The sequence below is a fragment of the Haematobia irritans genome, chromosome 3 (assembly GCF_050003625.1).
Source record: "Haematobia irritans isolate KBUSLIRL chromosome 3, ASM5000362v1, whole genome shotgun sequence".
NCBI lineage: Eukaryota > Metazoa > Arthropoda > Insecta > Diptera > Muscidae > Haematobia > Haematobia irritans.
In genome coordinates, this window is record NC_134399.1 from 79345326 (window position 1) to 79373158 (window position 27833).

Consider the following 27833-nt stretch of genomic DNA (forward strand, 5'->3'; position numbering starts at 1 on the left):
ATTAAATGTCAATCGAATAAAAAAATCACTAGCATTCGATCGAATGGCTAAATCAAAACAAAGAATGACAAAAAACAAAGCAACAAACACACACTCAAATATTTACAAAATACCACCAAATACAAATTCGAAAAAAAAAACAAAATGAAAACGGCTTGAAACCGGTTTCAAGAATTAAATGACCAAAACACTACCGGCATGTTGATGTTGGAGCACGTTAAGGCGGCAGTGGTATTTGCATTGATTAAGCCAAAGAACCAGCTGACCAAAACAAACCGGCTGAAATATAAAACAAAGGTAAATAAACAACAAATCGTCATAAAGATGGGTTCATTCGTTAACAACAGCTGTTTCTGGGGGAAGTTCATTGGCTCACGTTGATGTTGAGTGAGAAAGAAAGAGAGAGAGGGTTGAATTTAAGAGCTTTTATAAAATGAACGCTTCAATATTTAAGAGAATTAGTCAGAGGTTCATTTCGGTGGGTGATTTTTGTATAACAGAGAAGACTTGATTTTAAATCTCTGAAAATCTATGCATGTTGCCCTGACTATATTTGTACCTGGTTTATGGACTTTTATGATCTTGGTCACAATTCAAACAGTTCGTAACGTTCGCGGTAAGCACATGGTGACGGCGCATGAACGATAAACTCTCCTCTTACGTTGTCTAACGTCACGTCTCTAGTTTCCACGAAAAGCGTATAGAGATCGCATCGCGTCACGAGAACTAACGAATCTCGGTTTAATATCTCTCCTAGCCCAAACAGTTTTCGGTGTCTTAAGAGATCAGATATTGTGTGTGCGTGATTTGTTTGTTGTTGTTGTTGAAATTTAGTTAATAGAGCAACATACAAGTTTAAGTTAAAGGTGTAATTTTATGGTCATGTTGGTACTAAAAAAAATAAAATAACAAATACAAGTGGAACAATTCGAACAAAATTGTACTGTGCTTTGTTATACTTTGTAAATGTTACATTGCCATGTTTTCCTACGAGAAAGAGGAAATAGTGGAAGTTTATGTTTTGTTGCGATTGTTCAATGCGATACATTCAGCGAATGCAAATCTCTAACACCTATCGGTAGCGTTAATGAACGTTTGAAAAAAAAAAATAAAAATATTGGGGGCTTGGAGTGTTTGCGCATGCGCCCCGCTCAAAACCAAATAATTGCTATAACTAAAACATAAAGTTTCGTTTTACAGGAAATTCATTTGGAATTTATGCAAAAACTATATTCCGGATTTTTTTGCTACAAAACTCCATTAGCTACACTAACTAGTTCACCGTTATATCTAAATCGTATTCTGTGAAACTTTGTTCAATTGTTTTGATTTTCGCTGATTATGAATTTTTCATTTTAATTAAAAAACTAAAATAAATAGAAAATTAACCAGCACGATATATTCAATAGAGCAGGCCATGGAGATACAAAAGCAATGAACATTTATCCTAGTTTTGTGAAACGCTCTAATAAGTTTACAACATGCAGCTATTAAATCATATATTTTTTGTGATTTTGGTTTTTTAAATACTCCTAGTTTGTGTACCGAAGGCGTTTGTAGTAAATATCTAAAAATCAGCTACTGTTTCAATGCATTATTATAAAACGCCTATATTTGGCATGTTTGAATATACGAATCATTTTTAATTTATTTTTAATTTTAAATATGTAAAAAAGATTTAAAGTTAGTTGGATGCGACTATGAGATACCTTAAACCAAACTTATCTAATAATTCGAATCACCATCAAATTAGAAGTGCTTTATAAAAATTTGAAGAACGTGTATTAACTACCAAGAACAAAATTTGGATGTTCTTCTCATGTCAGTACTTTTAATATACATCCAACAGTGTATTTTTACACTCCTAAATAAGTGAACCATCCAGAACACTAAAGCCAATTTAACTCTATTTTAGTTCATGCACATTAAATGTTAAAAAGTCTAGAATATGAGAAAGTTTCCATGACTTTAATAATTGTTTGTGTATGTTAGCTAAATGAAGTAAAACAAGTATATACAGCAGTAAGTTCGGCCGGGCCGAATCTTAAATACCCACCACCATGAACCAAATATTAGAGTTTCCTTTGAAATTTCAGGAGGGCTTGAGGACACTTCCCGAAGATAAATTTAAAAATTTCACCTATGAGGACTATATCAGATTCTGGATTTATAAGAACCATTTTTGTTTGAGTTTTAGAGGAATCATTAACATCTCTTGTAAGTGTGCAATTATAAAATAACGTCTTGATTTGAAATCTTAAATCTGTAGATTTTCACCCGAGAAGTAAAATCTGGAAATTTTACATTGAGTTGAGCAATTTTCATGATCAGGGCGCCTTCTATACCCTCAAGAAGTGAAGTCGGTCTATATGGAGGCATTACCAAAAGTACCGATAAAAACTTAATCCGATACACGTTTTGGTGAGCCTAAAATACCATAATATTTACAATTTCAACCAAATCGGATAAAAACTACGGTAACTAGAAACCCAAGGAGTTAAATCGGGAGATCGTTCTTATGGGGGCTATACTAAAATATGGACCGATATTCACCGTTTTCGGCACACCTCTTTATGGCCCGAAAATACACCTAGATTTCCAATTTCAGGCAAATTTGATAAAAACTACGGATTCTATAAGCCCAAGAAGTAAAGTCGGGAGATCGGTCTATATGGGGACTATACCAAAACATGCACTGACACTCACCATTTTTGGCACACCTCTTCAAGGTTCCAAAATACCTCTAGATTTTCAATTTCGCGCAAATTGGATGAAAACTACGGTTTCTATAAGCGAAAGACCCCAAATCGGGAGGTCGGTTTATATGGGGGCTATACCAAACCGTGGACCGACACTCACCATTTTTGGCACACCTCTTCAAGGTCCCAAAATACCTCTAGATTTTCAATTTCGCGCAAATTGGATGAAAACTACGGTTTCTATAAGCGAAAGACCCCAAATCGGGAGGTCGGTTTATATGGGGGCTATACCAAAACATGGACCGACACTCACCATTTTTGGCACACCTCTTCAAGGTCCCAAAATATCTCTAGATTTTCAATTTCGCGCAAATTGGATGAAAACTACGGTTTCTATAAGCGAAAGACCCCAAATCGGGAGGTCGGTTTATATGGGGGCTATACCAAAACATGGCCCGATATAGCCCATCTTCGAACTTGACCTGCGCGCAGACAAAAGACGATTCTGTGCCAAATTTCAGGACGATAGCTCCATTATTGAATGCTGTAGCGTGATTACAACAGACAGCCAGACAGACAGACAGACGGACAGACGGACAGACGGACATGCTTATATCGTCTTAGAATTTCTCCCTGATCAAGAATATATATACTTTATATAGTCGGAAATCGATATTTCGATGCGTTACAAACGGAATGACAAACTTATTATACCCCGTCACCATTCTTTGGTGGTGGGTATAAAAAGAAGTATATACGGTCGTAAGTTCGGCCAGGCCGAAGCTTATGTGCCCTCCACCATGGATTGTGTAGAAACTTCTTCAAAACACTGCCATCCACAGTAACCTAACCTAACCTATATAATTCAGTTTGACAAAATTTTCTATAGAAATTAAATTTTAGCAAAATTTTGTAAAGAAATAAAATTTTGACAAAATTTTCTATAGAAATAAAATTTTGACAAAATTTTCTATAGAAATAAAATTTTGGTACATTATTTTTGGCTCGAGTGGCAACCATGATTGTGAACCGATATGGACCAATTTTTGTGTGATTGGGGATCGGCTAACCAGCAAAAACAATTTGGAAGTTCTTCCAAAGACACAACTTTTAAAGCACTTCCAGAAGATGCACTTTCAATGATGCTCTTTATTTCAACTATCCAGGAAGTTATTTTAATTCAATTTTTCATAACTTGGTTTTTTTCATATTTTTAATGGGTAATTTTAACTTTTTAGTTTGAAATAGGTTAAAAACAGAGTAAACAAGTATATAAGGCCGTAAGTTCGGCCAGGCCGAAGCTTATGTACCCTCCATCATGGATTGCGTAGAAACTTCTTCTAAACACTGCCACCCACAATCGAATTACTTAAGTTGCGGTAACGCTTGCCGATGGCAAGGTATCTTAAAACCTCCTAACACCATCTTCTAAATTGTATGTAAGTCCATACGTGGTATATATTAAATCAAAAAAGATCGATCCAATACGTATATAATTCAGTTTGACAAAGTAGACATAAAATTTTGACAAAATTTTCTACAGAAATAAAATTTTAACAAAATTTTCTATAGAAATAAAATTTTCACAAAATTTTCTATAGAAATAGAAATGTTCACAAAATTTTCTATAGAAAGAAAATTTTGAAAAAAATGTCTACAGAAATAAAATTTTAACAAAATTTTCTATAGAAATAAACTTTTGACAAAATTTTCTATAGAAATAAAATCTTGGTAGATTATTTTTGGCGAGTGGCAACCATGATTATGAACCGAATAAAATTTGAACAAAATTTTCTATAGAAATAAAATTTTGACAATGATGAAAATTTTATTATGAACCGAATAAAATTTTAACAAAATTTTCTCTAGAAATAAAATTTTGACAAAATTTTCTATAGAAATAAAATTTTGGTAGATTATTTTTGGCTCTAGTGGCAACCATGATTATGAACCGATATGGACCAATTTTTGTGTGATTGGACCAATTTTGGTATGGTTGTTGGCGACCATATACTAACACCACGTTCCTAATTTGAACCGGATCGGATGAATTTTGCTTCTCTTTGAGGCTTCGCAAGCCAAATCTGGAGATCGGTTTATATGGGGGCTATATATAATTATGGACCGATGTGGACCAATTTATGCATGATTGTTAGAGACCATATACCAACACCATGTACCAAATTTCAGCCGGATCGGATGAAATATGCTTCTCTTAGAGGCTCCACAAGCCAAATCTGGGGATCGGTTTATATGGGGGCTATATATAATTATGGACCGATGTCGACCAATTTTTGCATGATTGTTAGAGACCATATACTAACACCATGTACCAAATTTCAGCCGGATCGGATTAAATATGCTTCTCTTAGAGGCTCCACAAGCCAAATCTGGGCATCGGTTTATATGGGGGCTATATATAATTATGGACCGATATGGACCAATTTTTGCATGGTTGTTAGAGACCATATACCAACACCATGTACCAAATTTCAGCCGGATCGGATGAAATATGCTTCTGTTAGAGGCTCCACAAACCAAATCTGAAGATCGGTTTATATGGGGGCTATATATAATTATGGACCGATGTTGACCAATTTTTGCATGGTTGTTAGAGACCATATACCAACATCATGTACCAAATTTCAGCCGGATCGGATGAAATTTGCTTCTCTTTGAGGCTCCGCAAGCCAAATCTGGGGATCGGTTTATATGGGGGCTATATATAATTATGGACCGATGTCGACCAATTTTTGCATGATTGTTAGAGACCATATACTAACACCATGTACCAAATTTCAGCCGGATCGGATTAAATATGCTTCTCTTAGAGGCTCCACAAGCCAAATCTGGGGATCGGTTTATATGGGGGCTATATATAATTATGGACCGATATGGACCAATTTTTGCATGGTTGTTAGAGACCATATACCAACACCATGTACCAAATTTCAGCCGGATCGGATGAAATATGCTTCTGTTAGAGGCTCCACAAGCCAAATCTGAGGGTCCCTTTATATGGGGGCTATACGTAAAAGTGGACCGATATGGCCCATTTTCAATACCATCCGACCTACATCGATAACAACTACTTTTGCCAAGTTTCAAGTCGATAGCTTGTTTCGTTCGGAAGTTAGCGTGATTTCAACAGACGGACGGACGGACGGACGGACGGACGGACATGCTTAGATCGACTCAGAATTTCACCACGACCCAGAATATATATACTTTATGGGGTCTTAGAGCAATATTTCGATGTGTTACAAACGGAATGACAAAGTTAATATACCCCCATCCTATGATGGAGGGTATAAAAAGATCGATCCAATACGTATATAATTCAGTTTGACAAAGTAGACATAAAATTTTGACAAAATTTTCTACAGAAATAAAATTTTAACAAAATTTTCTATAGAAATAAAATTTTCACAAAATTTTCTATAGAAATAGAAATGTTCACAAAATTTTCTATAGAAAGAAAATTTTGAAAAAAATGTCTACAGAAATAAAATTTTAACAAAATTTTCTATAGAAATAAACTTTTGACAAAATTTTCTATAGAAATAAAATCTTGGTAGATTATTTTTGGCGAGTGGCAACCATGATTATGAACCGAATAAAATTTGAACAAAATTTTCTATAGAAATAAAATTTTGACAATGATGAAAATTTTATTATGAACCGAATAAAATTTTAACAAAATTTTCTCTAGAAATAAAATTTTGACAAAATTTTCTATAGAAATAAAATTTTGGTAGATTATTTTTGGCTCTAGTGGCAACCATGATTATGAACCGATATGGACCAATTTTTGTGTGATTGGACCAATTTTGGTATGGTTGTTGGCGACCATATACTAACACCACGTTCCTAATTTGAACCGGATCGGATGAATTTTGCTTCTCTTTGAGGCTTCGCAAGCCAAATCTGGAGATCGGTTTATATGGGGGCTATATATAATTATGGACCGATGTGGACCAATTTATGCATGATTGTTAGAGACCATATACCAACACCATGTACCAAATTTCAGCCGGATCGGATGAAATATGCTTCTCTTAGAGGCTCCACAAGCCAAATCTGGGGATCGGTTTATATGGGGGCTATATATAATTATGGACCGATGTCGACCAATTTTTGCATGATTGTTAGAGACCATATACTAACACCATGTACCAAATTTCAGCCGGATCGGATTAAATATGCTTCTCTTAGAGGCTCCACAAGCCAAATCTGGGCATCGGTTTATATGGGGGCTATATATAATTATGGACCGATATGGACCAATTTTTGCATGGTTGTTAGAGACCATATACCAACACCATGTACCAAATTTCAGCCGGATCGGATGAAATATGCTTCTGTTAGAGGCTCCACAAACCAAATCTGAAGATCGGTTTATATGGGGGCTATATATAATTATGGACCGATGTTGACCAATTTTTGCATGGTTGTTAGAGACCATATACCAACATCATGTACCAAATTTCAGCCGGATCGGATGAAATTTGCTTCTCTTTGAGGCTCCGCAAGCCAAATCTGGGGATCGGTTTATATGGGGGCTATATATAATTATGGACCGATGTCGACCAATTTTTGCATGATTGTTAGAGACCATATACTAACACCATGTACCAAATTTCAGCCGGATCGGATTAAATATGCTTCTCTTAGAGGCTCCACAAGCCAAATCTGGGGATCGGTTTATATGGGGGCTATATATAATTATGGACCGATATGGACCAATTTTTGCATGGTTGTTAGAGACCATATACCAACACCATGTACCAAATTTCAGCCGGATCGGATGAAATATGCTTCTGTTAGAGGCTCCACAAGCCAAATCTGAGGGTCCCTTTATATGGGGGCTATACGTAAAAGTGGACCGATATGGCCCATTTTCAATACCATCCGACCTACATCGATAACAACTACTTTTGCCAAGTTTCAAGTCGATAGCTTGTTTCGTTCGGAAGTTAGCGTGATTTCAACAGACGGACGGACGGACGGACGGACGGACGGACGGACGGACGGACGGACGGACGGACATGCTTAGATCGACTCAGAATTTCACCACGACCCAGAATATATATACTTTATGGGGTCTTAGAGCAATATTTCGATGTGTTACAAACGGAATGACAAAGTTAATATACCCCCATCCTATGATGGAGGGTATAAAAATCATAAAATGGTACAAACTGTTTAAATTTTGTCGACAAAATGCAAAATCCAATCTGACAAAATTGTGCATTTTTTGAGGTCAAACATTTTCAACAAGCGTTAGAATCCATTAATAATTATAAAAATTATTTAATTGACAAAATATCACAGAATTTTTTAATTTACATCCAAAAAATTGAATTCGGATCACACCTAAGAAAGTGATGCAAATTCAGTGCAACGGCTGTCAAAATGGAGAGCTTCCGTCCTATGACAAGCCCATGTTAAATTCATCGCTTCTGCGTCAATTTTTGCACCACTTCCGGATCCAAAAAGAACATTTTCATTACGTTTTTGGCTACGGTTTTTTTGTTGGGTTATTATAGGCCGATATGGACCAATTTTTGCATGGTTGTTAGTGTCCATATACTAACACCACGTACCAAATTTCAATCGAATCGGATGAATTTTTGCTTCTCCAAGAGGACCCGGAGGTCAAATCTGGGGATCGATATGGACCAATTTTGGTAAGGTTAGGTTAGGTTAGGTGGTAGCCCGATGTATCAGGCTCACTTAGACTATTCAGTCCATTGTGATACCACATTGGTGAACTTCTCTCTTATCACTGAGTGCTGCCCGATTCCATGTTAAGCTATATGACAAGGGACCTCCTTTTTATAGCCGAGTCCGAACGGCGTTCCACATTGCAGTGGAACCACTTAGAGAAGCTTTGAAACCCTCAGAAATGTCACCAGCATTACTGAGGTGGGATAATCCACCACTGAAAAACTTTTTGGTGTTCGGTCGAGGCAGGAATCGAACCCACGACCTTGTGTACGCAAGGCGGGCATGCTAACCATTGCACTACGGTGGCTCCCATTGGTATGGTTGTTGGCGGCCATATACTAACACCACGTTCCAAATTTGAACCGGATCAGATGTTAGAGACTACATATTAACACCATGTACCAAATTTCAGCAGGATCGGATGAAAATTGCTTCTCTTAGAGGCCCCGCAAGCCAAATCTGAGGGTCCGTTTATATGGGGGCTATACGTAAAAGTGGACCGATATGGCCCATTTGCAATACCATCTGACCTACATCAATAACAACTACTTGGGCCAAATTTCAAGTCGATAGCTTGTTTCGTTCGGAAGTTAGTGTGATTTCAAGAGACGGACGGACATGCTTAGATCGACTCAGAATTTCACCACGACCCAGAATATATATACTTTATGGGGTCTTAGAGCAATATTTCGATGTGTTACAAACGGAATGACAAAGTTAATATATCCCCATCCTATGGTGAAGGGTATAATAAAAAGTTAACCCTCTTCATTATTTCTTTAAATTTGTACATTTTACTACAAATGCGCCTATATTGAACTTCGTATGGCACTAAAGATATTCTTGCAATTTTGACCTCCAATTTGTTCCTTCGAACTACAAAAATTTTCCTTAACAAGTGAAAAAAATTAATTATGTCTGATAAATTTTCTTGAATTTGTCGAAAAATATTTACTTTTTGTGATATTGGCGTGATGTCAGCGTTTGTAATACTATTTAATTAAAATTTTCTAAAACTTATATAAAATTTCAAAAATTAACCAACATTATTCTTCCTTGTAGGTTTACTGTTTTTTTAATGCAGAAAAAAAAAGGTAAACTCTTTTATAGGAAGAGTTGAACTAAATTATACTGCACATTTTTGATGAAAATTGTACGCTCTGGCGTACTGCAGTTCCCGAAATTACACCCTCTCATAGAAGAAAAAATTAACTAAAAGCGAGAAGAAAATCATTGGTGTCAAACCATGACGATTTTAACCATACTGTAGTTCATTCCTACTTTTTATGGGAATGGTACGAAAATTTTCTTTTCCGTTAGTTCATATTGAATTTATGTGTACGCTTATAGAACTTTATACACACTTAACAAAAGGAATATTTCATTGAGCTGGGGACATTTTTTTAAAAAATAATAAAATTTAACTACAAACAAATATTTTTTCAAAAAAATAAGTTAAATTTAGCGATAGTGGATTTTTTCAGCATGTCCTTAAAATACGAATGCAAATTTTGCTTAGGATATCAGACGCATTTTTCTGCTACAAAGTTTATTTCAATGAAATTAACTGATAAAATCGGTATCTTAACACGAAAACAAATTTTGTTTGGCGAAGATCTTAATAATTATTAATAATTTAATAATTCAAAAAAATTCTTTAAAGTTAATGAAATCATCTTTAAATTTATAGACTTTTTATAGACTTTGAAACTTCTTCTAAACACTGCCATCCACAATCGAATTACTTAAGTTGCGGTAACGCTTGCCGATGCAAGGTATCTTAAAACCTCCTAACACTGTCTTCTAAATTGTATGTAAGTCCATACGTGGAATATATTAAATGAAAAAAGATCTATTAAATGCGTATATAATTCAGTTTGACAACATTTTCTATAGAAAGAAAATTTTCACCAATTTTTCTATAGAAATAAAATTTTGACAAAATTTCCTATAGAAATAATATTTTGACAAAACTTTTTATATAGAAATAAAATTTTAACAAAATTTTCTATAGAAATAAAATTTTTACAAAATTTTCTATAGAAATAAAATTTTTACAAAATTTTCTATAGCAATAAAATTTTGACAAAATTTTCTATAGAAATAAAATTTTTGTAGATTATTTTTGGCTCGAGTGGCAACCATGATTATGAACCAATTTTTGTGTGATTGGAGATCGGCTATATATAACTATAGACCGATATGGACCAATTTGGTATGGTTGTTAAAGGCCATATACTAACACCACGTTCCACATTTGAACCGGATCGGATGAATTTTTCTCCTCCAAGAGGCTCCGGAGGGATCTGGGATTCGGTTTATATGGGGGCTATACATATGTTAATTATGTGGACCGATGTGGACCAGTTTTTGGCATGGTTGTTAGAGACCATATACCAACACCATGTACCAAATTTCAGCAAGATTGGATGAAATTTGCTTCTTTTTGAGGCTCCGCAAGTCAAATCTGGGGATCGGTTTATATGGGGGCTATATATAATTATTTTTGCATGGTTGTTAGAGACCATATACCAACACCATGTACTAAATTTCAGCCGGATCGGATGAAATATGTTTCTGTTAGAGGCTCCGCAAGCCACATCTGAGGGTCCGTTTATATGGGGGCTATACGTAAAAGTGGACCGATATGGCCCATTTGCAATACCATCCGACCTACATCAATAACAACTACTTGTGCCAAGTTTCAAGTCGATAGCTTGTTTCGTTCGGATGTTAGCGTGATTTCAACAGACGGACGGACGGACATGCTTAGATCGACTCAGAATTTCACCACGACCCAGAATATATATATTTAAAGATAATTTTATTAATTTTAAAGAATTTTTCTGAATTATTAAAGTCAAGGTGACCTTACCCCAAAAAAAATTTTCTTTCATGTTATGATACCCATTTTTAAGTAAAATCAAATAAGGACAATACGACTTCATTAAAAAAAATTTATCGACTTTTAGACAAGGAAAAAAACTTTATATTAGAGAAATGCATCTTCTATGCTAAGCAAAATTTGCATTCGTATTTTAACGACATGAAATCTTTGGCCTCACGACAATATTTTTTTTTTTTTCATTGTACAGAGTGCTCACAATGGAATCTGGGACAGAGCATTTTGATTCAAATTGTATCTGTACATTGAACTATTTCTTGGTTGTAGCTTGAGATTTGTATCCCAAATCATGTAGACATGATTTCCTATGTAAATCGATTGCTGAACTAATCAAAGAGTTGAATTCAACATAAATCTTAAAACTGATAATTCAATTACCTGTTTCAAAAAATTCCTTTGTTTTACCTACAACAATAATTTTTTTTCACAAGAATTAATTTTAAAGCCACAACAAAACTCAAAAATCAAAAATAAATAAAACAATGCAATGAACAAAAAATATATATCATAAACATATAAACCAATTTGGTTTTTTGGCCCACTTGTTCATTTACCGGTACTAGCATGTAATTGTAAACTTCAACTGCAACTGAAAGGCAATCAAAGCCATATTGTAAGCCCATTTGGAAGCGATCAAATCAACATTAAACCAACTGACCATACAATTATTACAAATAAAAATGCATATGAGCATATCAAATATCCGCATTTGTTAATCGGTAACTGTTGCGTGCAGCATAATCAAAAACAAAAGTCGAAAAAAAAAAAACTAAAACTTCTATTACATAAAATCAAACCCAAGAGTTAACCATTCAATGTATAAAATCCAAGAATACAAATTACAATAAAAAAATCAAAAAAAAAAAAAAAAAACAACAAAATACACAAAGAACAATAATTCGAAAATGAAAAGACTGTAATTAACAAATGGCTTGGCCAATCATTATCACCGATCTAATAGGCAAACTGAATTTTAATTACAAGTTCTACTACCAATGACCTTTCCAGCTGGCGTTTTACATTTTTTTTCTTGAGAACTAATGCAATAATTTTTTTTGTGTGTTTTCAGTTTTTTTATTTTTTATTTTTAGCTTTATTTCTTATTTTTTTAAGTTAAAATTTTTACGCTTATTCGTATGTGTGTTCTCCTTGCTTACATTGAAAATAAATCGGTTTGCTAAAAACAAGAAAACAAAAAAATGTGGCCAAAAAAGAAAATACTCCTTGTGGGGTTTTGTTTGTGTCTTCTATTAAATGCTGTTCACTCTAAGCCCTCACAGGATAATGAGGAGAAAGTGGATAAGAAAGCCGCCAAAAATAATGGTAAGTTCATTTATAATAAATACATATGAATGTGTTAAAAAAAAAAACGACCAACCATTTCCCATTTGCTTTCGCTGTAAGGAAGTTTGCTTGGAAGAAATTTAAAACCGATTTCATAACAAGTATATACTGCCGTAAGTTCGGCCAGGCCGAATCTTATGTACCCTCCACCATGGATTGCGTAGAAACTTCTGCGAAAGACTGTCATCCACAATCGAATTACTTGGGTTGCGGTAACACTTACCGATGGCAAGGTATCTTAAAACTCATTTTCTAAATTGTGAGTTAGTCCATACACTAAAAAAAAGCGGTTCCAAAGATTTTGTCTTTACTTTAAAAAATTTGGTATTGATTCCGAGCCAAAGAAGCGGAGAATACAAGTAAGGATACTTTTAAGACACAATTCTCTTTTAAATTTAGGTTTTGTGTGCTTGCTTCTAGGAAGCAAATTTTAATTTTTCGCTTTCTCAGCTTTTTTTCTTCATATGCTATCAAAGTCCTTTAAACACGAGTTAACGGCAACTTTATTTTCCAAATTAGGACTCGACTTCCAGTAGAAATTATGCTATGTTTGAAGTAAAAAACTTCTTTAAAATAAAGTTTTGAAAAACATGTTTTATATTTGAACGATTTTTTGCTTTGTAGTCAAGATGCAAAAAGACAACAAATTTAAAGACAATTTCATTAAATTTAAAGAATTTTTCTGAATTATTAAAGTCAAGTTGACCTTAGCCTATAAATTTTTTCTTTCATGTTAAGATACCCATTTTTAAGTCAAATCACTTAATTATAAGGACAATACGACTTCATTGAAAAGTTTATCGACTTTTGGACAAGGAAAATAACTTTATTTTAGAGAAATGCGTCTTCTATGCTAAGCAAAATTTGTATTCGTATTTTAAAGATATGAAATCTTTGATCTCACGACAATATTTTTTTCAGTGTACGTGGTATATATTAGACAAAAAAGTTATGTATAGATAAGTCTCCAAATAATTACGAATCGATATGGACTTTTGCACGATACGTGGAGAGCCATAATTGAAATATGGGGGTCGCTTATATGGGGGCTACAATTATGAACCTGATATAGACCATTTTTTGTGTGATTGGTGATCGATTTATCTGAGGGCTATATATAACTATAGAGCGATATGGACCTAGTTAGACATGGTTGTTAACGGCCACATACTAGCACAATGTACCAAATTTCAACAGACTCGGCTGAAATTTGCTCCTCCAAGAGGCTCCAAAACCAAATCTCGGGATCGGTTTATATGGGGGCTATATATGATTATGGACTGATATGGACCACTTTTGGCATGGTTGTTAAATATAATATACTACCACCACGTACCAAATTTCAACCAGATCGGATGAATTTCGCTTCTCCAAGAGGCTCCAAAACCAAATCTAGGGATGAGTTTATATAGCCCCATATATAATTATGGACTGATATGAACCAATTCCAGCATGGTTGTTGGATACCATATACTAACATCACGTACCAAATTTCAACCGAATCGGAAGAATTTTTCTCTACCAAGGGGCCCCGGAGGTCAAATCTGGGGATCGGTTTATATGGGGGCTATATATAATTATGGACCGATTTTGACCAATTTTTGGATGGGTCTTTGAGGCCATATATTAACACCACGTACCAAATTTCAACTGAATCAAATGAATTTTTTTCTTCCAAGAGGCTCCGGAGGTCAAATCTAGGGGTCGGTTTATATGGGGGCTATATATAATTATTTACCGATGTGGACCAATTTTTGCATGGTTTTTAGAGACCATATATTTACACAGTGTACCAAATTTCAACCGGATCGGATGAAATTTGCTTCTCTTAGAGGCTCCGCAAGCCAAATCTTGGGATCGGTTTATATGGGTGCTATATATAATTATGGACCGATGTGAACCAATTTTTGCATGCTTATTAGAGATCATATACCAACACAATGTACCAAATTTCAACCGGATCGGATGAAATTTGCTTCTCTTAGAGGCTCCGCAAGCCAAATCTGGGGATCGGTTTATATGGGGCCTATATATAATTATGGACCGATGTGTACCAATTTCTGCACGATTGTTAGACATCATATACTAACACCATGTACCAAATTGCAGCCTGATCGGATGAAATTTGCTTCTCTCAGAGGATTCGCAAACCAAATATGGGGGTCCGTTCATATGGGGGCTATACGTAAAAGTGGACCACTATGGCCCATTTGCAATACCATCAATAACAACTACTTGGGCCAAGTTTCAAGTCGTTAGCTTGTTTCGTTCGGAAGTTAGCGTGATTTCAACAGACGGACGGACATGCTTAGATCGACTCAGAATTTCACCACGAATATATATACTTTATGGGGTCTTAGAGCAATATTTCGATATGTTACAAACGGAATGACAAAGTTAATATACCCCCATCCTGCGGTTGAGGGTATAAAAACTAATGGTACGGTCACATTAGGAAACATTTGATAGAAATTAGAAACATATACCCCAAACACATTTTGCTTCAAGCATTTCAGGATTGGTCCAAACAAAATATTGTTTGTATTATTCAAACATATTATGTTTCACCTTAGGGCATACCCTGGTAGTAAAAAATTTTAATGAAATTTTCTTGTTGTTGATATATTTTTAGGGCGCCAATTGGTTACTTCCATTATTTTACTAGCAGCATACTCTCTAGGTCTCTCTTTCTAGACACATACAGTCTGTCAAGAAAGTCTTTTGACATTGCCAACTATTTCAAATCCAAAAAAAAAAAATTAAAATATTAAATATTTTATTAAATTTTTAATTCTGTGTACGTATGTATACTTTGCAAAATACATAATAAAATATTATTTTAAAATTTCATTATATTTAATTTTGGAACAAACCATAATTTTGATCCCATTGTCAAAACACTTTCTTGACAAACTGTATATGTTTATAGGCTATTTCCAAATTAATATATGTTTGCATCTAACCATATTATATTTACAAACATTTTATGTCCCAAACATAATATGTTCTCACATATTAACATATATGTCCCAAACATGTTATGCTGGTTTATGAACATTATATGCCTGCACTTAAAAATATTGTGTTAAAATATTTTATTTCCAAACATATAATTTTTACACCCAAACATATGAAAAACAGTCTTTTTCGTCCGTGCACATTCAAACCAGGCAACATTTGTAGCACATATTGAATATATTACATCTCAATAGGGGTATTTACCAAAAACGGTATCCAGGTCGAAAGTGCTCCAGGATAAAATTTGACACTCATTTTGATCACACCCTAATTCATTTTTTTATACCCTCCACCATAGGATAGGGGTATATTAACTTTGTCATTCCGTTTGTAACACATCGAAATATTGCTCTAAGACCCCATAAAGTATATATAATCTGGGTCGTGGTGAAATTCTGAGTCGATTTGAGCATGTCCGTCCGTCCGTCTGTTGAAATCACGCTAACTTCCGAACGAAACAAGCTATCGACTTGAAACTTGGCACAAGTAGTTGTTATTGATGTAGGTCGGATGGTATTGCAAATGGGCAATAGCCCCCATATAAACGGACCCCCAAATTTGGCTTGCGGAGCCTCTAAGAGAAGCAAATTTCATCCGATCCGGCTGAAATTTGGAACATGGTGTTAGTATATGGTCTCTAACATCCATGCAAAAATTGGTCCACATCGGTCCATAAGTATATATATAGCCCCCATATAAACCGATCCCCCGATTTGGCTTGCGGAGCCTCTAAGAGAAGCAAATTTCGTCCGATCTGGCTGAAATTTGGTACATGGTGTTGGTATATTTTCTGTAATGACCATGCAAAAATTGGTCCACATCGGCCTATAGTTATATATAGCCCCCATATAAACCGATCCCCAGATATGTCCTCCGGAGCCTCTTGAAGGAGCAAAATTCATCCGATCCAGTTGAAATTTTGAACATGTTGTTAGAATGTGGTCTCTAAGAAACACGCAAGAATTGGTCCATATCGGTCAATAATTATATATAGCCCCCATATAAACCGTTCCCCAGATTTGATCTCCGGAGCCTCTTTGAGGAGCAAAATTCATCCGATCCGGTTGAAATTTGCAACGTGGTGTTAGTATAAGGCCACTAATAACCATGGCAAAATTGGTCCGTATCGATCTATAGTTATATATAGCCGATCCCCAATCACACAAAAATTAGTCCATAGGCATAAGCGTAGGAAGGCCTCTGGGGAGGGGGCTTAGACCCCCAGAAAAATTTTAGCCCCCCCAGAATTTGAAACTCTATTTATGATTTTCCTTTTTTCAATAAATGTCAATAGTTTTTTTAATTTTTAGAAAAATAAAACAAGTATATACAATTGCACAAAGTTCCGCTAATGACTTTCATGAACAATCGAATTAATTGGGTTGTGGTAGCAGTTGCCAATGGCAATGTTTGAAGTCAGATATTTATGAAATAAAGCTGTGTTTGAAATTATTATTGATTTAGTTTAGTCAATTTAATTAAAAAAATAGTAATTGATATTAAAACATTCTTTCATAAATTAATATCTTAATAATGCTGCGAAAAAGCGTTGCCTAAAAAGTAGTGAAAATGTTCTTTTTGGGTCTAGAAGTGGTGCAAAATTGGCGGAGAAGCAATGAATGTAATATGAGCTTGTCATAGAACAAATGTTCACCGTTTCAACAGCCGTTGCAATGAATTTGCATCACTTCTTAAGGTGAGATCCGAATTCAGTGTTTTGAATGTGAATTAAAAAATTTTGTGATATTTTCCCAAATAAATAATTTTTATATAGATTTTATGATTTTTAATGTATTCTGACGCTTGTTTGAAACGTTTTTCCTCGAATAATTTCCAAACTTATCGATTTTTCTATAATGGATTTAGCAGTTTTGTGGCAAAATTTGAATAATTTGTACCAATTTATTTATTCTTACTCTTTTTTTAAACTATTTGAAAAAAAGAAAACAAAAAATTACACATTAAAATATGAAAAAAATAAGTAAAAAATGAAGTAGTTAAAATAATTGAGGAGAATTTTGGAAGTACTTTTAAAGTTGTGCCTTTAGAACAACTCACAATTTTCTTGCTGGGAAAAGTGTGGAACTACTTTAGTTGCTTTATTATAAATTAATTGTCGAGTTATTTTGATGTCCAATTTTTTATTCAATTTTATGAAATAAAACATTAATTGAACCTATAAGTTCAGTCTATAAATTTTTAGCTAGGGGGGCTATAGCCGCCACTAGGAAAATTGTCTAGCTACGCTAATGTCCATAGGTTCATAATCATGGATGCCACTCGAGCCAAAAATAATCTACAAACATTTTATTTTTATAGAAAACATTGTCAAAATGTTATTTCTATAGGAAATTTAGTCAAAATTTTATTTCTATAGAAATTTTTTTCCAAATTTTATTTCTATAGAAAAATTTTTCCAAATTTTAGTTGTATAGAAAATTTTGTCAAAATTGTATTTCTATAGAAAATTTTTTCCAAATTTTATTTCTATAGAAAATTTTTTCCAAATTTGACTTCTATAGAAAATGTTGTCAAAATTTTATTTTGTCAAAATTTTATCTCTTTAGAAACTTTGAACTTAATTATATACGTATTTAATCGGCCTTTTTAGTTTGATATATACCACGTATGGACTATGTGGTATATAAAGGGTGATTTGTTAAGAGCTTGATAACTTTTTAAAAAAAAAAAACGCATAAAATTTGCAAAATCTCATCGGTTCTTTATTTGAAACGTTAGATTGGTCCATGACATTTACTTTTTGAAGATAATTTCATTTAAATGTTGACCGCGGCTGCGTCTTAGGTGGTCCATTCGGAAAGTCCAATTTTGGGCAACTTTTTCGAGCATTTCGGCCGGAATAGCCCGAATTTCTTCGGAAATGTTGTCTTCCAAAGCTGGAATAGTTGCTGGCTTATTTCTGTAGACTTTAGACTTGACGTAGCCCCACAAAAAATAGTCTAAAGGCGTCAAATCGCATGATCTTGGTGGCCAACTTACCGGTCCATTTCTTGAGATGAATTGTTCTCCGAAGTTTTCCCTCAAAATGGCCATAGAATCGCGAGCTGTGTGGCATGTAGCGCCATCTTGTTGAAACCACATGTCAACCAAGTTCAGTTCTTCCATTTTTGGCAACAAAAAGTTTGTTAGCATCGAACGATAGCGATCGCCATTCACCGTAACGTTGCGTCCAACAGCATCTTTGAAAAAATACGGTCCAATGATTCCACCAGCGTACAAACCACACCAAACAGTGCATTTTTCGGGATGCATGGGCAGTTCTTGAACGGCTTCTGGTTGCTCTTCACTCCAAATGCGGCAATTTTGCTTATTTACGTAGCCATTCAACCAGAAATGAGCCTCATCGCTGAACAAAATTTGTCGATAAAAAAGCGGATTTTCTGCCAACTTTTCTAGGGCCCATTCACTGAAAATTCGACGTTGTGGCAGATCGTTCGGCTATTCATGATGAAATGTCAAAGCATACTGAGCATCTTTCTCTTTGACACCATGTCTGAAATCCCACGCGATCTGTCAAATACTAATGCATGAAAATCCTAACCTCAAAAGAATCACCCTTTATTACGGTGTTAGGAAGTTTTAAGATACCTTGCCATCGGTAAGTGTTACCGCAACCCAAGTAATTCGATTGTGGATGACAGTCTTCAGTAGAAGTTTCTACGCAATTCATGGTGGAGGGTACATAAGTTTCGGCCTGGCCGAACTTACGGCCATATATACTTGTTATTTTTCTGACTAATTACATCTTCCTTCACATCTTTAAAATTTCCACGACATTTATTTAGTTCTTAGCACTTATTTCTGTAATACAAACAATCTAGAATAAATTATGTGATTTTATATTTTTTTTAAAATATTATCTTTCGCCTGGACGGAGAATCGAACAGCGGATCATACAGTTTGTAAGCGAAAAATACTATCCACTAAGTTGTGTAGCTGTTATTGTCAACAATGGACAATTACCGCTATGGCCATCAACGCACACAGATAAGCAGTTATATTTCTGGGGTATAGTTTACGGCAACAATGAGTCGATGTAAAGAAAATTTATTTAATAGAAGCATACATTTAGTCGAAACAACAAAATGTAACTTTTGAAAACGTAAATCATTTAATTATACAAAATATTCGCAATACTTCGAAAAGATGTCCGGCATTTCATACTACTATATTAAATGTCAAGAACATTGTTTGATATGAACGAAATGTACAGTAGTTTTGGAACAAAAATTATTTTTTTGTTGCAAAAATAAAAATTTTGTAACAAAATTTTTTTGGTTATAAAAATTTTAAATTTTCGAAGAAAATCAAAAAAAAAAAAAAAAACTAGCAAATGAACAACCTGTTCGATACAAGTTTTCCAAACGTTTTTTTTTTTGCATGTATCTACAAAAACCCTCTTTAGTTCTTGATATAGAGGAGTCTATAAATAATTATTAAACGATATGAACCAATTTTCGCATGGTGGCCAAAATCGTAATAGCTAAAACATTATACTTTATATAGCTCTCTAGACGGTATCGAAAATATTGGTCTATAGTATGGTACAGACTTCATATTTTCTTTACTTTATACATATGTTAGATCGAGTCCAGCTTACCTTGGTTTTATAGTGATATATGGTAAAAAGAAATATTTGACTTTTATGAGAATATATCAATTATGCGAACAAAATAGTTTTTACTTTACTATTTTCCCAATTCTAACAGTTTTCAATAATTGTATAGTGTATTTCTCTGCTCCTTCGCTACCACTTTTCCATCTTTATTTTTTTTTCTTATCTGGCTCTAAAATGAAAAAAAATGCTAAAGACTGGAGAAATTCAAAAATGACACCAAAAGCCATCCTGCCTGCGGCGAGGCAAGTTCATCGACTGTTGGCAACTTAATTTGCAGCTAAGGAGAAAGTAGTCGACGTCGCAGTATCTATAAATGAAATTGAATGTTGTCTGGGATTGTACCTGAGTTAGTACACCGAAAAAAAAAACATTTGACATACATTCAAAAATATTTGTTTTCATTTCAATATATTGTTCTAAGCCAACTTCTTTAGAATAAAGATATTTTAGGGAATAAATCCAATCATATTAGATACTTTAAAGCGAAAATATTTTCCCTAACTTCAAACAAAATACAAAAACAAAATTTATCAATCAATCAATGAAACATTCTAAAAAATCTCACCATATATATGAAGCCATTTGCCTTTATTTCCAAATATCAGCTAATTTAAAGATTTTTTTTACAAATGTTTTTATTTCACACAAATGTTTTATTTCCGAAATATTGGTCTTATACCCCATTCGTCCGTTTTGTAATTATATACAGCCACCACATAAACCATGCCACATACATTTCATCCCATCCCGTTGAAATCTGGAACGTTATGGTAGTATACGTCCTTTAAGTACCATCCAAATTGATGGCAATATATGCCTTCTCACAATCAAAAATTCATCCACACTGAAAGAAAAGCATGCACGATTCCAAAGATTTTGTCTTTACTTTAATTTTGGTATTGATTCCGAGCCAAAGAATCGGAGAATACAAGTAAGGATACTTTTAAGACACAATTCTCTTTTAAATTTGGGTTTTGTGTACATGCTTCTAGGAAGCAAATTTTAATTTTTCGTTTTTTCGTTTTTTCGTTTTTCTTTATATGCTACCAAAGTCCTTTAAAAACGAGTTAAAGACAACTTTATTTTCGAAATTCAGGCTCGACTTCCAGTAGAAATTATGCTATGTTTCAAGTAAAAAACTCTTTAAAATAAAGTGTTGCAAAACATGTAATGTATTTGAACGATTTTTCGCTTTGTAGTCAAGATGCAAAAAGACAACAAATTTAAAGACAATTTCAATAATATATTATAAATATAATAAAATACTAACTTTGTCATTCCGTTTGTAACACATCGAAATATTGCTCTAAGACCCCATAAAGTATATATATTCTGGGTCGTGGTGAAATTCTGAGTCGATCTGAGCATGTCCGTCCGTCCGTCCGTCCGTCTGTTGAAATCACGCTAACTTCCGAACGAAACAAGCTATCGACTTGAAACTTGGCACAAGTAGTTGTTATTGATGTAGGTCAGATGGTATTGCAAATGGGCCACATCGGTCCACTTTTACGTATAGCCCCCATATAAACGGACCCCCAAATTTGGCTTGCAGACACTCTAAGAAAAGCAAATTTCGTCCGATCCGGCTGAAATTTGGTACATGGTGTTAATATATGGTCTCTAACAACCATGCAAAAATTGGTCCATACCTGTCCATAATTATATATAGCCCCCATATAAACCGATCCCCCGATTTGGCTTGCGGAGCCTCTAAGAGAAGCAAATTTCATCCTATCCGGCTGAAATTTGGTACATGGTGTTAGCATATGGTCTCTAATGACCATGCAAAAATTGGTCCACATCGGTGTATAATTATATATAGCCCCATATAAACCGATCGCCAGATTTGACCTCCGGAGCCTCTTGGAAGACCAAAATTCATCTGGTTCAGTTGATATTTGGTACGTGGTGTTAATATATGGCCTCAAACACCCATGCAAACATTGGTCGAAATCAGTCCATAATTACGTATAGCCCCATATAAACCGATCCCCAGATTTGACCTCCGGAGCCCCTTGGAAGTGCAAAATTCATCGGAGTCGGTTGAAATTTGGTACGTGATGTTAGTATATGGTATCCAACAACCATGCATGAATTAGTTCATATCAGTCCATAATTATATATAGATCTGGTTGAAATTTGGTACGTGGTGGTAGTATATGATATTTAACAACCATTCCAAAAGTGGTCCATATCAGTCCATAATCATATATAGCCCCCATATAAACCAATCCCGAGATTTGGTTTTGGAGCCTCTTGGAGGAGTAAATTTCCTCCGAGTCAGTTGAAATTTGGTACATTGTGCTAGTATATGGCCGTTAACAACCATGCCTAAACAGGTCCATATCGGTCTATAGTTATATATAGCCCTCATATAAATCGATTCCCAATCACACAAAAATTGGACCATATCAAGTTCTTAATTGTATATAGCCCTCATATAAGAGACCTCCTTATTTCAATTCTGGCTCCCTACGTACCGTGCAAAGTCCATATCGATTCGTAAATATTTGTAGACTTACATACCTTTTTGTCTAACATATACCACGTGTGGACTAACTCACAATTTAGAAAACGATTTAAGATACCACAACCCAAGTAATTCGATTGTGTATAACAGTCTTTCGTAGATGTTTCTACGCAATCCATGGTGGAGGGTACATAAGATTCGGCCTGGCCGAACTTACGGCCGTTTATACTTGTTTTTATACCCACCACCATAGAATGGTGACGGGGTATAATAAGTTTGTCATTCCGTTTGTAACGCATCGAAATATCGATTTCCGACTATATAAAGTATATATATTCTTGATCAGGGAAAAATTCTAAGACGATATAAGCATGTCCGTCTGTCCGTCTGTCTGGCTGTCTGTTGTAATCACGCTACAGCATTCAATAATGGAGCTATCGTCCTGAAATTTGGCACATAATCGTTTTTTGTCTGTGCGCAGGTCAAGTTCGAAGATGGGCTATATCGGGCCATGTTTTGGTATAGCCCCCATATAAACCGACCTCCCGATTTGGGGTCTTTCGCTTATAGAAACCGTAGTTTTCATCCAATTTGCGCGAAATTGAAAATCTAGAGATATTTTGGGACCTTGAAGAGGTGTGCCAAAAATGGTGAGTGTCGGTCCATGTTTTGGTATAGCCCCCATATAAACCGTCCTCTCGATTTGGGGTCTTTCGCTTATAGAAACCGTAGTTTTCATCCAATTTGCGCGAAATTGAAAATCTAGAGGTATTTTGGAACCTTGAAGAGGTGTGCCAAAAATGGTGAGTGTCAGTGCATGTTTTGGTATAGCCCCCATATAGACCGATCTCCCGACTTTACTTCTTGGGCTTATAGAATCCGTAGTTTTTATCCAATTTGCCTGAAATAGGAAATCTAGGTGTATTTTCGGGCCATAAAGAGGTGTGCCGAAAACGGTGAATATCGGTCCATATTTTAGTATAGCCCCCATAAGAACGATCTCCCGATTTAACTCCTTGGGTTTCTAGAAACCGTAGTTTTTATCCGATTTGCTTGAAATTGTAAATATTATGGTATTTTAGGCTCACCAAAACGTGTATCGGATTAAGTTTTTATCGGTACTTTTGGTAATGCCACCATATAGACCGACTTCACTTCTTGAGGGTATAGAAGGCGCCCTGATCATGAAAATTGCTCAACTCAATGTAAAATTTCCAGATTTTACTTCTCGGGTGAAAATCTACAGATTTAAGATTTCAAATCAAGACGTTATTTTATAATTTTCTTGCACACTTACAAGAGATGTTAATGATTCCTCTAAAACTCAAAAATGGTTCTTATAAATCCAGAATCTGATATAGTCCTCATAGGTGAAATTTTTAAATTTATCTTCGGGAAGTGTCCTCAAGCCCTCAAGCTCTCTAGCCCTCCTGAAATTTCAAAGGAAACTCTAATATTTGGTTCATGGTGGTGGGTATTTAAGATTCAGCCCGGCCGAACTTACTGCTGTATATACTTGTTTCATTTATAATAAAAACGAACATCTCAAGAAGTAGTTAGAACGCCTTCCGTGGTGTCATCACAAACTTTTGAATAGACGTTTTGATGCATCGTGTTCAAAGGCGTTTGTGGCTGAGCGTGCTATGGCGATCTATTACGGTGCCAACAGACCCGGTGGAAGCGAAAAACTTTTTCAATTAGTAAATATTAGCTAATAAGAAAATAAAAGTTTAACAAAAATACTAATAAAAAGTGAAATTGGAAAAAAAATTGTGGTTTAGTTTTTTAAATTTCTTCATCCAAATGAACTTCCAAGGCATAACTTTTAAAACAATGCAAAGGATCCAAAAATGGAGTGCTTCCGCCCTATGATAAGTTCATGTTAAATTTATTGGAGATGATACAAGTTTGCACTAATTCCCGATCACAAATTTGGGATACCTTTTTGGAAGCTGGGTAGTTTCTAATATCAGGGATTTCTGTCAGATTGAGACAAAGCTTCCATAAAATTTTACCTCTTAATTTTCTTAAATATGGAAATACAGTTTATCTTTCAAACTTATTTCAATGATACCCCATAAATGCTTATGTTTACTAATTCAGTACGAGTGGTTTAGGGTGTGACATAGTCGGTTCCGCTCGACTTTCTACTTTGCTCACTTGCTTTATTAAACACCATTTAAAAAAGAAACCAATTCTTTTCAGTGTAGTAAAAGTGAATTTATCTTCAAGCATCAACTCTTGAAGAAATTGTCTTACCGTATTGGCTAGTAAAAGAAGCGAGAAAAAGAAAGGGGACTGTAAAAACCAGTTCACCATTAACCTACCACGCAATATCCATTGGTAGCAGTTGTTGCAAGCTTCTAGTGGATCGTCTTCACAAAATACAGACATTGATGGTTGATGCTTAAACAGAGATAATCTCAGTTTCTTGTTTGATTCGTTCGGTGTTTATGAGAGAAGCGTGACATGCAATAAATTCAATTAACATGCAAATGAAAACTTTTATATTTTGTGTTCATATATTCAAGTAAACTTACATCACAGATAGATGTGACGATGTACTGTAGGATGATGATGGGCAAAAAGATAAACATCAACATTACAACATGCAAATTGTAGGATGTTTCCAAAATTGACCTGATCGAAATAATAGTTTAGTTATAGTGACAGCCCGATATTTTAGCTCACTTGGACAATTCAGTCCATTGAGGTACCACAGTTGTTCATTTGCTCTGTTACCGATGAGTGCTGCCCGATTCTATATTTATCTCACTGGCAATGTTCCTCCTTTTTATAGCCAAGTCTGAACAGCATTTCACTTTGCGGTAAAACCACGTAGAGAAGCTTTAAAATACTCGTAAATGTCACCAGCATCACCGAGAAAGGATAATCCACGGCTGAACAACCTTTCGATGTTTGGTCGAAACTGGGACTGAACCATGATCACGCATACTAAGCATTGACTTCCATAAACATAATTATATATAACATAATTATATCCTGAATGACAGCACTAACTTAGCAACTACATTACATTCAAAAGACTTAAGCAACAAACTTGTCATATATCCAAATACAAATAAGGACAAGGCCATGTAGAATTTTGTGTACCGTCCATATGGATAAAAGGAGGCAGAGTAAGCCATGTTAGTTCTTAGGTTAGGTTAGGTTAAAGTGGCAGCCCGATTAAAATTCAGGCTCACTTAGACTATTCAGTCCATTGTGATACCACATTTAACTAAAAGTACTAAAAGTTAGTTCTTAATCGGTATATAAAAGAGTGTATAAATATTTACGAACCAATTAACGCATGATAATTTTAACCGGATCGGATAAAATTTGCTTCCATAAGGCTCCAAAAGTCGGCTTATATGGGAGCCATATATAATTATCAACTGATATGGACCAATTTTTATATCTTTATTAGAAAGCATATACTGACATAACTACCAAATTTCAATGGGATCGGATGAAATTCGGTACCACAAAAGCCTGCGGAATCTACGGAGAGGATCGGTTTATGTGGGAGTTATATACAAATATGGGTGGGTTGGACCAATTTGTCTAGTCTTCTATAGTACTAACATACATTTCGTACTCTAGAAGACTAGATCTAGCCAACTTGAGTAAGATAGGGTAATAAATAAGGGTTTTATGTTCAAATTTGACAAAATCGGGCGACATATATATATGGGAGCTACATCTAAATCTGAACCGATTTCGACCCCATTTGTCGAAATCGAAATCGTCCTTGTGTATATATTTATATTTTATGGGGTCTAAAATCAATATTCCTGGTAGACACTTTTTTTGCAGATCAAAGTTATTATATATAAGATAGGGTAATAAATAAGGGTTTTATGTTCAAATTTGACAAAATCGGGCGACATATATATATGGGAGCTATATCTAAATCTGAACCGATTTCGACCCCATTTGTCGAAATCGAAATCGTCCTTGTGTATATATTTATATTTTATGGGGTCTAAAATCAATATTCCTGGTAGGCACTTTTTTTGCAGATCAAAGTTATTATACCCTGACCACTATGTCGTTAAGGGTATAAAAACTTTTGAAGTAAAGATTATAAACTTTCTTTTAATTAAAATTTCATTGTTTTAAGGAAATATGTCTTTAACATTTTGTAAATTGCGCATCCTAAAATATAATACGCGTAATCTTTAATACCAAGTAAATATTTTTCAGTGTGGGTGTATGTTGATCAATTTGTGCATGATTTAACATAACATACCAAAGTTAACATCAGATACCAAATTTCGGATGAAATTAACTTCTACAAAAGTCAAATCTGGGTATCGGATTATGGTGTAAGGGGTCTGGATATATTTATGGACTGATATGGACTAATTTTTGTATGGTTATTAGAAAGAAGTCACTAACATTACGTACCAAATTTTAACCGGATCCGATACAATTTGCAAATATGGGGGTCGTTTTATAAGAGGGCTATACATGAAAGAGGACCGATATGAGCCATTGGTAATACCATACGACCTACATCAATAACATTAATCATATGATGCCCTATGTTATCAAAAATAAAAATACCACCAAAAATTATCCAGTTAAATTTTTAATTGAAGGTGGAAATTCGTGCTATATTTCTGTGATGGGAAGACATTTCAATTAAAATTTTATTGGATCAATTAATTTGGCGATTGAAGATAAACAGGCAACATTTACTTCTAATGCTACAAAGTTTTTTTGTTGTTATTCTTTATCATATTGTTTTAACAAAAAAGACTTGATCTGCTTATTAAACGTATCTTATATTTTTCCTATTTTCCAAAAGAAAATATTTCTGTCTTATAACTATTACCTAGTCTGTGCTGAATTTTTTGCAGTGGTGTATCCAGTTATCTGCAAGTATTCTTATCGTCATAGGGTCAAACCCCCTTACCTCTTATAAACACAACAACTACACTGAAAAAAAGCATGCTCGGTTATAAAGATTTTCTCTTTACTTTAAAAATTTTGGTATCGATTCCGAGCCAAAGAAGCGGA

The 27833-nt window shown here is 34.6% G+C and overlaps 1 protein-coding gene across 3 annotated transcripts in view; it reads left to right on the top strand.

Annotated features, from left to right (window-relative positions):
• Positions 1–610: 610 nt before the first annotated feature.
• The window catches only part of LOC142229400 (uncharacterized), a 77683-nt gene continuing 50460 nt past the window's right edge, over positions 611–27833 (top strand). Inside the window, exons 1-2 of one of the 3 annotated variants that reach the window (XM_075299955.1) lie at positions 611–798; positions 12426–12657. In XM_075299955.1, the coding sequence (XP_075156070.1) occupies positions 12534–12657 (124 nt within the window). In that variant the 5' untranslated portion in view covers positions 611–798; positions 12426–12533. Of the gene's footprint in view, positions 799–12403; positions 12658–27833 lie in introns of all 3 variants that reach the window. The other 2 variants (XM_075299956.1, XM_075299954.1) reach the window with 2 other exon arrangements.